The sequence below is a fragment of the Camellia sinensis genome, chromosome 5 (assembly GCF_055761805.1).
Source record: "Camellia sinensis isolate YWXY chromosome 5, ASM5576180v1, whole genome shotgun sequence".
Lineage (NCBI taxonomy): Eukaryota > Viridiplantae > Streptophyta > Magnoliopsida > Ericales > Theaceae > Camellia > Camellia sinensis.
In genome coordinates, this window is record NC_138965.1 from 141,320,186 (window position 1) to 141,331,605 (window position 11,420).

Sequence of the window (11,420 nt, forward strand, 5' to 3'; positions counted from 1 at the left end):
ACGTGTGACATACGGGACAGTGACGTTACTTTGATTTTTGGGATAAAATCGGAAACGAAAAAAGTAGACATCTCATATAGGAAGAAATAAGAATCACCTTTTGTGCAGAGAAGGTTTCGTAATATGTCAAGAATATCCGTAAAGAGTTTGCGAGAGATATTACGAGATGTATTGGAAGGCACAACGACAATTGATGTTGAGGATGTTGCACGAATAATGTGTTTATTTATTGTGGCAACTTTGCTATTACCAATAACCGGTCTAACAATTGGATGGGCTTTTGTCGCCCTTGTAGAAGATTTAGAAATGATGAATTCATATGCATGGTCGACTGCAGTTGCATCTACGTTGATTACTTCAATCCAGTCTTCATTAGGAAGTCTTGAAAATGTAACTAGATATGTACTTCTTCTTTTGGTAAGTAAATTGAACTACTTGAAATATTACGCAATCTATCTTTAGAGAATTAACTAATTTCAATTTTTTATTTTATAGTACTGGTTATGCAAGCACACTACCCTTATTCAACCCAAAGGAAAAAATTTGTGTCCAAGGCTCATTCGATAGGACTTATCAACGTTGAGGAAAAAGCTGATGAAGAGGCCATTGCAAACACTAAAGCCCGAAGATGTGATAACTCTGTCCCGTGTTATGCTAATTGATCTTAATTATGATTGTGATTATATGCTTGATATGATTTTGAGTAATAATTATATGATTATATGTGTTTTTGAATTTCTATCTGTTCACTGTAGGAAAATCTGTTTGAATTCTTACTTTAGAATTTTAATTGAAAGCCGTAGAGGTGTTAGAAACTGAAATTGATTGCGCCATTGTGATTAGCGTAATTTTTAGAGCCTACAGTGAAATTTAATTGAAAATTGATTTGGATCAAAATAATTAGATTAAATTGATTAATTTAAGCTTAGGTAATTGGCCTTAATTAAGTTGATTAGCCAAGTGTGTATATAAAGGCCTAATTACACTCATACTCATTCCTTAAGGGCTCAAAAATCTGAAATAGCACTCTAGAGAGAGAGTGAGCCGAATTTAGAGAGAAAAAGTGGCCAACATTGAAGATTTTGCAAGGTAATTGGAGAATTAAGTGGATTAGCTCAAGAACTAGCTAGAATTTGGAAGATTGGAGCTCCTAGGTGAGTAATTAAGCACAAATTCATAAGTTTGAGTTTGTAAATTTGTGAATTCAAAGTTAGATGGTAATCAAGAACATAAATTGAGTTGAATTTGATGAATTGGAAGCTTGTATGTGCATGCATGTAAAGAACTATCATGAGCTTGCATAATTGAGTACGAACATGCCTTATAGGAAGAATTGAAGGCTATTTGGCACATACAAACATGATAATGTTGAGTTTGATGACGATGAGCATCAATTGTGTTATTTAAGTTGAAAACGAAGCCTATACTTCACATGCATGTAAAATTCAAAATGATATGGAAATTAATTTGCATGAGTTTTGAAGATATGAAGTTGGTATGGGTTGTCAAGCAAAATGTGAAATAATTTGGAAATTGAATTGTGATTTTGAACAAATTAGACTCAATTTTCTTATGTCCTCATATTATATAAAGATTTCCATGAATTTGTATCAAGAACATGAGCTTTAAACCCTTTGAATGCTAAGTTTGAACTTCAAACGCAATTCTGGAAATTTCAGAATTCGGCATGTCCGCTCGAGCGGGGAAAGCGTCACTCGAGCTTAAAATGTTAGCTCCTGGAAGTTTTGCAAACATTAATGCCCGCTCGAAGGGGGAGAGTTACGCTCGAGCACCGAGTCACGTGTTTTTTGGCTCTCAGCTCGCGCGTCCGAAATCACGCTCGAGTGCAAGAATGAGGCAACCAGTACTTTTGCAGACCAAAGGGGTCCGCTCGAGCGGGAAGACCCACGCTCGAGCGGAAAGCCCTGTTTCAGAAATTTTAAAAAGTTATTTTGAGTTTCATTTTCTGTTCTCTTCCATTTCTAAGCACTCTTAGGTATGCATTGAGCTTTGTATATGACCTAAAAGGATAAGAAAGAGACCTAAGAGAAATAAATAAATTAAGAATGGATTGAATCGTTTGTGACCCAATATGTGTTATGTAATGTGTAGGGTCGAGCACAAGGGCGAATCCACCGGTAGGACACTGTGTGTAATATCTTAGTATGCTATTTGTCCAATTGCTTACTCCTATTTGAGTTTCATAAGTTTGTTAATTTGAATTGTGGACAAGTATTCGTTACGCTATATGATTGGATAAGGCCGTTGGATTACAATTATGATTATGATGTGATTATGATCTCAAGTACGAAATGCGCATTTTGTACTTGATTGGGCCAAAAGCCGGTTGACATGAACACATTCGACATAAATGATTGGGCCAAAGGCCGTTTGATATGAATGATTGGGCCAAAGGTCATTCAACAAGAGTGAAACTGGGCCCGAGGCCATTTGACATAAATAAATTGGGCCCGAGGCCGTCTGACATGGATGAATTGGGCCCGAGACCGTTTGTCAAGGACAAAGTGGGCCAGAGGCCGTTTGATATGATCAGGCTTGAAGCCGTTTAATGTACCAAATAGAAACATGAATAGGCCTAAGGCCGTTTGATATATCTGTTTCGAATATCATTCATGTATCTTCTTTTTTTGATATTATTCACTGGGTTTTCGCTCACTCTCATTCATGTATATATAGGTAAGCCAAGAGACATCCAAACCCAGCCTCGGAGAAGTATGTAAGAAAAAGTCAATGTTTTGAGGAGTCAGCCCAAACATCTCACGCACGAGACTTGTTTGTTTCTTTTGTCTTCTTTTTGTTACTTTGGTGAAAATGTTAGATCACCATGTACATAAGCTTTTGGTTTGGCTGACTATGACTTGAATGATCCTGTTGGGTAAAAATTCTATGTTATTTCCATTTTGACATGGGTTATTAATGAGTACATGCAAAATGTTTTGACGTGCCATGTAAGCACAGCTTTATGGACAAAATTTCCAAGTTTGCTTCTGTCTTGGCCCCTTAACTCTGTTGAAATATGTTTAATCAGGTTTGAGGCCGTAGGTAATCCCCTGATTATTGGCCGATTATGACCTTAATCCATAGGGGCGAGTTCGGGTCATGACAGAAAAGGTATCATCTTTCCAATCTTAGCCTTACTGGTTCACTTTGCTTAAAATTATACTTACATAATAAAATGTTACTCTTAAACAAAGTAAAAGTTTACTTAAAATTAGAGTAAAAGTTTACTTAAAATCAGAGTAAAAGTTTACTTTGAAACAAAGTAAAATTTTACTCTGGTGGTTAAAGTTTGCTTCATTGCTGACTTCTTTTCTTTTTCTATTTTTCAAATGCAAGTGAATCACAATCAACTGAAGCCCATTTTCAGAGAAGAAATGAAACTCATTGCGAATGATGAGGAAAAAGATGTATTTGACATAGAGGAAAATTTGGAGACTAAAAAAGATGAAGATCATGTAGTTAAAGCTTTAGGAGATGAGCAACCTTTGAAGGACTTCATTGATCTTGGGAAATTAGAACGAGTTCAAAAAGAAAACAAGAGGCTGAAAAGTGAGAATATGGCATTGGTTGAAGAACTGAAGAAAATGAGGGAAACAATGCAAAAAATACAAGAGGATCAAGCGGCAAAAATAAAAGAAATGATGGAAAAGATGAGCAATACAGAGAAAGAAATGGAGAAACTGAGAAAGGAGTTTGAAGTACTCGAATCTGAAAATAAACAGTTAGTTGAACAGATTGAAAAAAAATGCAGTTCATGTGGCTACTCAAGCTTTTACTTCTAAAGAAATGCCATGTCACGACCCGAACCCGCCCCTATGGGTTAAGGACATGACCGGCCAGTAATCCTGTGATTAGCTACGGCCTCAGACCGAAATAAGATGACTTGTCAGAGTAAAGGGGCCAAACGGAAGCAAAAATTAAAACTTTGTCCATAGAGCCGTGCTTATATGCACATCAACAGACCATACTCAGATACGTTAATAACCCACATCAAAAGTACAGTTTCACAAAATTCATTACAGACAGGATCATCCAAAACGAGTCAACCTATGACAGACTATATACAGATATACATAAAGTCCTTGCCGACAAGACCAAATATAAAATACATGGCAAAGAGGCAAGGATAGGTCTCAAGAGTGAGACGCAAGGCTGACTTCCCCAAAACTTGGATTCTTCCTAGCAGACTTCACGGGGGCTGGGTTTGAACTTCCTTTGGCTCACCTACAAACACATGAATGAGCGTGAGCGATAGCCCAGTGAATAATATTAAATACAAAAGTCATATAAACAATATGTACATTTATACAAAGTTCAAATCAAGTGACTGTAGTTCTAAACATATTGGCCTTTGGCCCATTCTGATTTCCATCTACGTCAAAACGGCCTTCGGCCCACTCATTCATGTCAAAACAGCCTTCGGCCCATTCATTCATGTCAAAACGGCCTTTGGCCCATTCATCTGTGTCAAAACGGCCTTCGGCCCATTCATTTATATCAAAACGGCCTTTGGCCCATTCATTTATATCAAGACGGCCTTTGGCCCATTCATTTATATCAAAACGGCCCATTCATTTATATCAAGACGGCCTTTGGCCCATTCATTTATATCAACACGGCCTTTGGCCCATTCATTTATATCAAGACGGCCTTTGGCCCATTCATTTATATCAAGACGGCCTTTGGCCCATTCATTTATATCAAAACGGCCTTTGGCCCATTCATTTATATCAGACCTTTGTCCATAATCCCAATTAGCAACTCATAAAGCTTATAAGGGAATACACAATTGGACATTGATAAGCTTTCAAGTATTGATATTACTCACAGTGATCGGCTCGTGGATTTGCCCTGGAACTTGACCCTACACATTTCATGAGCACAAAGGGGCACTAACAGTTCAATCTGTTCTTTAATTCACATATCTCTCTTTAGGCTTAATTCACATTTCATTTGCTCATTTACAATGCTTAACATATGCCTAAGAGTGCTTACAAGTGAAGGAGAACGGAAAACAGATCACAGAATGCATGAACGAAATTTCAGAAAACAGGGTCCCTGCTCGAGCGTCAACTTACCCGCTCGAGCGGACCCTTAAGGCCTGCAAAAGTACTGGTTGCATGAAAAATACGCTCGAGCGTTAAATAGGGCGCTCGAGCGGAAGTCCTGTTAAAACAGTTCCCACGCTCGAGCGTTAATTACCCCGCTCGAGCGGACATCAAGTCTGCAAAAAATACTGGGAGCCCGCATTTCCCGCTCGAGCGTCAGGTTCCCCGCTCGAGCGGACCTCAAAATTCTGGAAAACCCAGAACTGTGTTCCTGAGCTTCATTTCGACTTTCAACCAACAATTCATGCATGCTATGGCCCAAATTACACATTTACACATGCTAACATGCTACTAATACAAGATTACAACATCAAGAAGCTCAATTTCATGATTTATCTACATGTATGTCCCAAAATATCTCAAACCCATCACCAACATGCTCAAATTCAAACATTCAAGACTTATACCCCCATGTTTTGTACCTGCATGCCCATTTTGACTTCACATTCATTTCAAATAATGTACTTAGTGCTCATTGCTATAAGATTCAACAAAGACATGCTTGCATGTGGGATTACACTACCAATCTTTCACAATTTCACAAATTACATGCTAGATTTTGTGATTCCATAGGAATTCTCTACATGCATGCACATATCAAGCCTCAATTTCAATAAAACCAGCTCAAATCATGCTATTGATCACCACAACTCTTGAACACACAAGATTACAAGAATCAATGCTTACCTAGAGGCTCAATTCTTCCAATTTATAGTCAAGTCTAGAGTTGCCTTCAAGACTTCCAAGATTTAAGAGCAAAACTTTGATTTCCTCCCCTCTCTCTCTCTAGTTCGGGTCTCTCCTCCTCTAGAGAGTTTAATCAGTCCCAAAAATGAAATAAAAGGAGGGAGTTGAATACACAAGGGTCCCATATAACCCCACTAAGCCCCATTAAGTTAATATCACATATTGGAGCACCAATTCGTTAATTAATCAATTTAATCTGGCCCGAATCAGTCTTTCAATTAAATTTCACCGTAGGCTCTAAAAATTATGCCAATCACAATGGCGTAATCAATTTCGGGTTCTGTGGCCGATAAGGCCCTCAATTAAGTTTCCAAAGCTAATTATTCAAACAGATATTCCTACGGTGAACAGATAAAACTTCAAAATCACATAATGGCACACAAAATCATGGTAAACACATAATCATACTCAAATTAAGGACCAATTAGAATATTACGGGATAGGGGTATCACATGCCACATGCTAAAGGAGTAGAACAAGAGCGAAACTTTATGATTCAGGCTACATTGAAAGAAACACCTATAGTTATAGAGCCATTGTAAACATCCATGGTCAAGAAAATCAAAATCAAGGCGAGGAAAAAAAAATAGATGTCTGATTTTGAATGTAAAACAAGAGAGGCAAAGAAAAAAAAGACCACAAAACAAGCAATTGAAGTGATATCAAATGAAGTGATCTGTGTTGACAACTTGCCTCTAAGCCAACCAAAGCCAGTTGAAAGGGTTTTGTTTCTAGATAAAGCTGCAATATGCAAATTGCTTGATGAGAATGATAAGTGTCTACTGAGCAAGATTTACAATTTGGAAACCACAGAGTAAGACCATTTTAATTTTATCAAACAATAGATTTTTACTGTTATCAAACTGTAACGTGTTAATCAACATTTCTTTTACCTTATGACTAGTGCAATCATATGGTCCGGCACAGGAAATAGAGTATATGTTACATTGTATGCTATGGATGCAATTTTGAGAGATGATGATATTGCAAATAATGTAAGTGCCCATACAATTTTCAATGACTAGTGTTCACTTCAATAACTAAAAATAGTTCATTTTATTAACATATATTTAATTGATTTTTGTTTTTGTAGGTCATTGACAACTTTGTAGAAATGCTTCAAATTGAGCAACAAGTAAAGGAGTCAGAAAAGAATAAGTCATTCTTTTTTTCAAGTCTTTATTGGGTAAGCCATCACTTTGTGTTTAGTTTGAATTGATAAAATTTTACTATGGTTTAGTGTAACATTGTACTATTTTTTAGAGTTAATTTTTACTATTTGGTTTGCCAAAGATTGACAACTCATACAGTGTGTCACCAACACAACTTGACACATGACACTCTTACATGTTTAAATGCAGTTACTAGTGAAATGGGGTTATGGAGATTTAAGAAATCATTTAATTGACGAAGTGCTTGAGCAAGATTTGAGTGGATACAGATTCCTTACCTTTACATGAACTCCAATGGGAACTAGAAAGAAGAAAAACCCTATCACTGGACGCTGCTTGTATTGGACACTGAATTTGATGAGTAGAGGCATTACAATTCTTTAAGGCCAAGAGACAATAGAGAAGATCCTTACCTTAAGGATACAAAACAGATTATAGTGCTTTGCATCATATTAACAGTAATTTTTACTGTGTTTTATTCTTGTATTTAATCGTGACCAAACAATTATGCAATGATGTTAGATAACATATGTGGAGAACAAGTTGGCCAACAAAAGGAAGAGAGGTACAAGAAAGTTTGCAAACTTGGTTTCGGTGAAAGATAGTCCACAACAACGCCCAATATCGTAAGTATTTCACGCTACTACTACATGCTTGAATTGGTAGTTTTGAAATTTGACTAAATCTAACAAGATCTTGATTTTTATTAAGAGTGTTGATTGCGGAATTATTGTATGTTATATCAAGCGCCAAATCATAAGAGATGAGCCTATTGCAAATTCTATGAAAAAAGATGAAATTAACAATTTTCGAGCATCAATAGTGCATCAATTTTTGAATGATTATCCAAAAGTATGAAGTGAGGAACTATTCAACCTCAAAAGAAAAATAGCCAAGAGATAAGACCTTAAGGACGACGATGTGGACAACTTTTGGGAACTATTGTGTATGATGTATGTAATTTCAATTTTTGTAAATGAAATAATGGTGAAAAAGTAATTGTAAGTGAAAGAATACTAAAAGAGTATTAGATAGTACATTCTATGTCTATTGTTCTAGTAAATTTTACTGTGGTTTGGTGATTAATACATTATTATAGCAGGATATTGTTTTGACTAGGAATGAACGTTGTTATGGATAGAATACAATGATACAGGTTATACTTGTGTATCTTTGATGATATATGCAGCTGTGTTGTTAGCTTATTTTTGCACAAAGATTTCATAATGAGCATCAGGGGAGTTTGTGTATTGTGGTAAATTTTGGTGCAGGTTGGAAATGTTTTTCTAAAGGACTAGCATACTGTCTGAAATAAAGTAAAACTTTACTCTGAAATAAAGTAAAATTTTACTCTGAAATAAAAATAAAATATTACACTCTGAATCTAAAAGCAAAATTTTACTTTTAAAATTTTACTCTACATAAAAGTAAAATTTTACTCTGAAATAAGAGTAAAATATTACACTCTGAATTTAAAAGTAAAATTTTACTCTGCATAAAAGTAAAATTTTATTCTAAAATAAGAGTAAAATGTTACACTCTGAATCTTAAATTTTCCTATGAAATAAAATAAAATTTTACTTTAAAACCACAGTTTCAACACAGCCATAGAGTACAATTCAACAACATAGTAAAATTTTACTTTGAAATAAGGTAAAATTTTACTCTAAATGTAAAAATTTTCTCTAAAATAAGGTAACATTTTACTATGAAACGACAGGCTCATCACAACCATAGACGACCATTCAACAACATAGTAAATTTTCACTTTGAAAGGCAGTAAAGTTTTACTTTCATGTGAATAAAGGTAATGTGTTACTTTGAAAAAAGTAAAATTTTACTCTGCAATAAAGTAAAAGTTTACTCTGCAATAAAGTAAAAATTTACTTTGAAATACAGCAAAAGTTTACTTTTAAGCATAGGCTGAGCACAGCCATTTCAAACCTTCACACCTACTGAACAAACTCCATTATAAGTTCATTTACATGAAACTTATTTAACCACATTAAAAAATATATATTAAAATGTCAAACTCAACCACAAAGCAAATCAGAAACTTGGATAAACAACCATTCAAGAACATAGTAAAAATGTCTTTCATTGCAATGTCTCCTTACAAGTCTAGTCTAAAAGACTATACTATTATTGCTATGGACTATTTATCGTAGAAGAACTGCATTATTTTTATACTTTTATTACAAAAGCAATAATGTCTTTCATGGCAATGTCTCCTTGCAAGTCTTCCTATTATGACCGTACTTCTTGCATCTAACACACTATACTCGTCGTATCTTCTCAACCCTACATGGAATCCTATTCTTCATTGGCCTACCAGGTGACTTCTTACAAATTGGAGGAAGGACAATAAGATCATCCATAGCTATAGGAGGTTTCTCAACAGTGGGTATTGGATAAACGAACTCAGCACAGCAAGCTTTGAACTTGTTAGTGTAATAAAATGGTTCCACTTGTGCATACAAATCACCTCCACTCTTTTGGATAGCGGTCGCCGCGTAAGCACAAAAAAATCCATTCAATTTCCATTGGTAACATGAGGAAGTTCTATTCAAGAGGTCAACGCTAATCAATGGCCGAGATTGAGCCTTAAAAACATGATCACTTGAACGACTAACCAACCAAGTTCTTTCACTTTTAAGAGCATTTACTAATGTTGAATCTATCTCCAGACAAAGAAAAGTATTCCATTTCTTAACTTGTTCTCTCCTTTTTGACATCAAATCCATGATCTTCAACCTAATTGAATTAATCATCTTCGTAGTGGGCAAATGACGAGCTTGATGGATCCATGAATTGAAAAACTCCGCCACATTCGAGTGCATTTCATCATATTTTTGTCCTTTAAAATATGCATTAGTCCACTTGTCATAGGGCAAATTGGATAGAAACCTACAAACGATCCCTTTTCCCTCATCTTGTAATTCTTTCAAACACTGATTAAAACATCCCAATGTCGGAGCATAAGCACATGAAGAAAAAAAAAACTATTCTACTCCTGAAAGTATTGCTGAAACTTGGACCGGTGAACTTATCCCTCAAATTGGCCTTCAAGTGTTGGAGACAAAAATAGTAGTAAGCAGTAGGTAAAACCTTGGGTAAAGCCTTCAAAAGTCCAACGTTCCGATCAGATATGATGGTAATTGGTCTTTTATCCAACAATATATTCGACAAATGCATAAAAAACCATTCCCAACTGTCTGTAGTCTCCGTATTGACAATTGCCATTGCAAAAGGGAAAAAACCTGAAAAATAACATTTTACAATTAGTAAATATATTAAACGAAAAGGACAAATATAGTAGATTTTTACTCTGAATAACAGTAACATGTTACTCTGAAAATAAGTAACATGTTACTCGGAGAATAAGTAAATTGTTACTTTTCAATAAACTATAGTAATATCTACCTTGATTCCCATCCTTCATTGTAGCTGTTAATAAGGTGCCCTTATATTTCCCCTTCAGAAAAGTTCCAGAGATAAACAATAGAGGACGACAATGCCTAAACCCTTGAATGGAAGCATTAAATGCAACAAAAAACCTCTTGAACTGTTCATTTTGATAGTTATAGTCAAGACACAAATAGCTACTAGGATTTGTGCTCATCACAATATCCATATACCATCAAATCTCATCATAAGACATAGAGAAATCCCCAAAAGTAGTAGTCTTAGCTTTCTCAACTCCCAACCAAGCATGATTGTACGTAATGGTGAGCTTGTATTGATCTATAAATTGACGCACAACATTAATTGGACGAGTTTGGGGATTCCCACGAATTTCATTAACAATCAAACTTGCATCCAAATTTGAACTCATCCTTGAGTTTTTAGAAGTATGAACTGTAGCTCCACAACTATGCTCATCATATAGAGTCCTAATGTAGAAAAAACTATTAGCACTCTCTAGAGATGCATGTACTCGCCATAAACAACCATTAGACTCCCGCATTGAACACACAGTAGTGACCCGGCACTTCTCATTCTTCACATATACAAACTCAAATCCTATCTCAATGGCATATTTACATAATGCAGTCTGAAAATCCTTTGCACCTCCAATAAATATTTAACCTACATATGTAATTCCATTCACCTATCCACAAGACAACAAAGTCCTTTCTTCATGTTGACAAAACATAGGGAGTAAATCCATTTCATCATCAGTAACGTTGGATCCGTTAGTGCCCCCCGATTCTCTAACTCCATGTTTTTCATTTGAAATGCCTATTTCAGTAATAGTCACATAAACCCGGTCAACACTAAGGGGATAAACAAGCGACAATATATTCTGAAAATCAGAATCATCGTCAATCATGCATTGCGAATGTTCAGGTAAACAATACGATAACAGTAT

At 35.5% G+C, this 11,420-nt stretch overlaps 1 protein-coding gene across 1 annotated transcript; it reads right to left on the minus strand.

The window, feature by feature from the left end:
* Positions 1-9,324: 9,324 nt before the first annotated feature.
* On the minus strand, positions 9,325-10,682 carry LOC145791731 (uncharacterized). Its single transcript, XM_082872153.1, has 3 exons — positions 10,472-10,682; positions 10,157-10,308; positions 9,325-9,999 (listed from the first exon to the last, which is right to left on the minus strand). Exons 1-3 carry the CDS (start codon positions 10,680-10,682, stop codon positions 9,325-9,327), a joined length of 1,038 nt encoding a protein of 345 aa, XP_082728279.1.
* Positions 10,683-11,420: the final 738 nt, after the last annotated feature.

Excerpts from the sequence above, each read along its gene's own strand:
- LOC145791731 (XM_082872153.1), bottom strand. The coding sequence starts at position 10,682 with ATGGATATTGTGATGAGCACAAATCCTAGTAGCTATTTGTGTCTTGAC. Across the intron at positions 10,309-10,471 it reads AATGAAGGATGGGAATCAAG|GTTTTTTCCCTTTTGCAATG; the intron begins GTAGATATTACT and ends GTTATTTTTCAG. Across the intron at positions 10,000-10,156 it reads TTTTGAAGGCTTTACCCAAG|TGTTTGAAAGAATTACAAGA; the intron begins GTTTTACCTACT and ends TGTTTTAATCAG.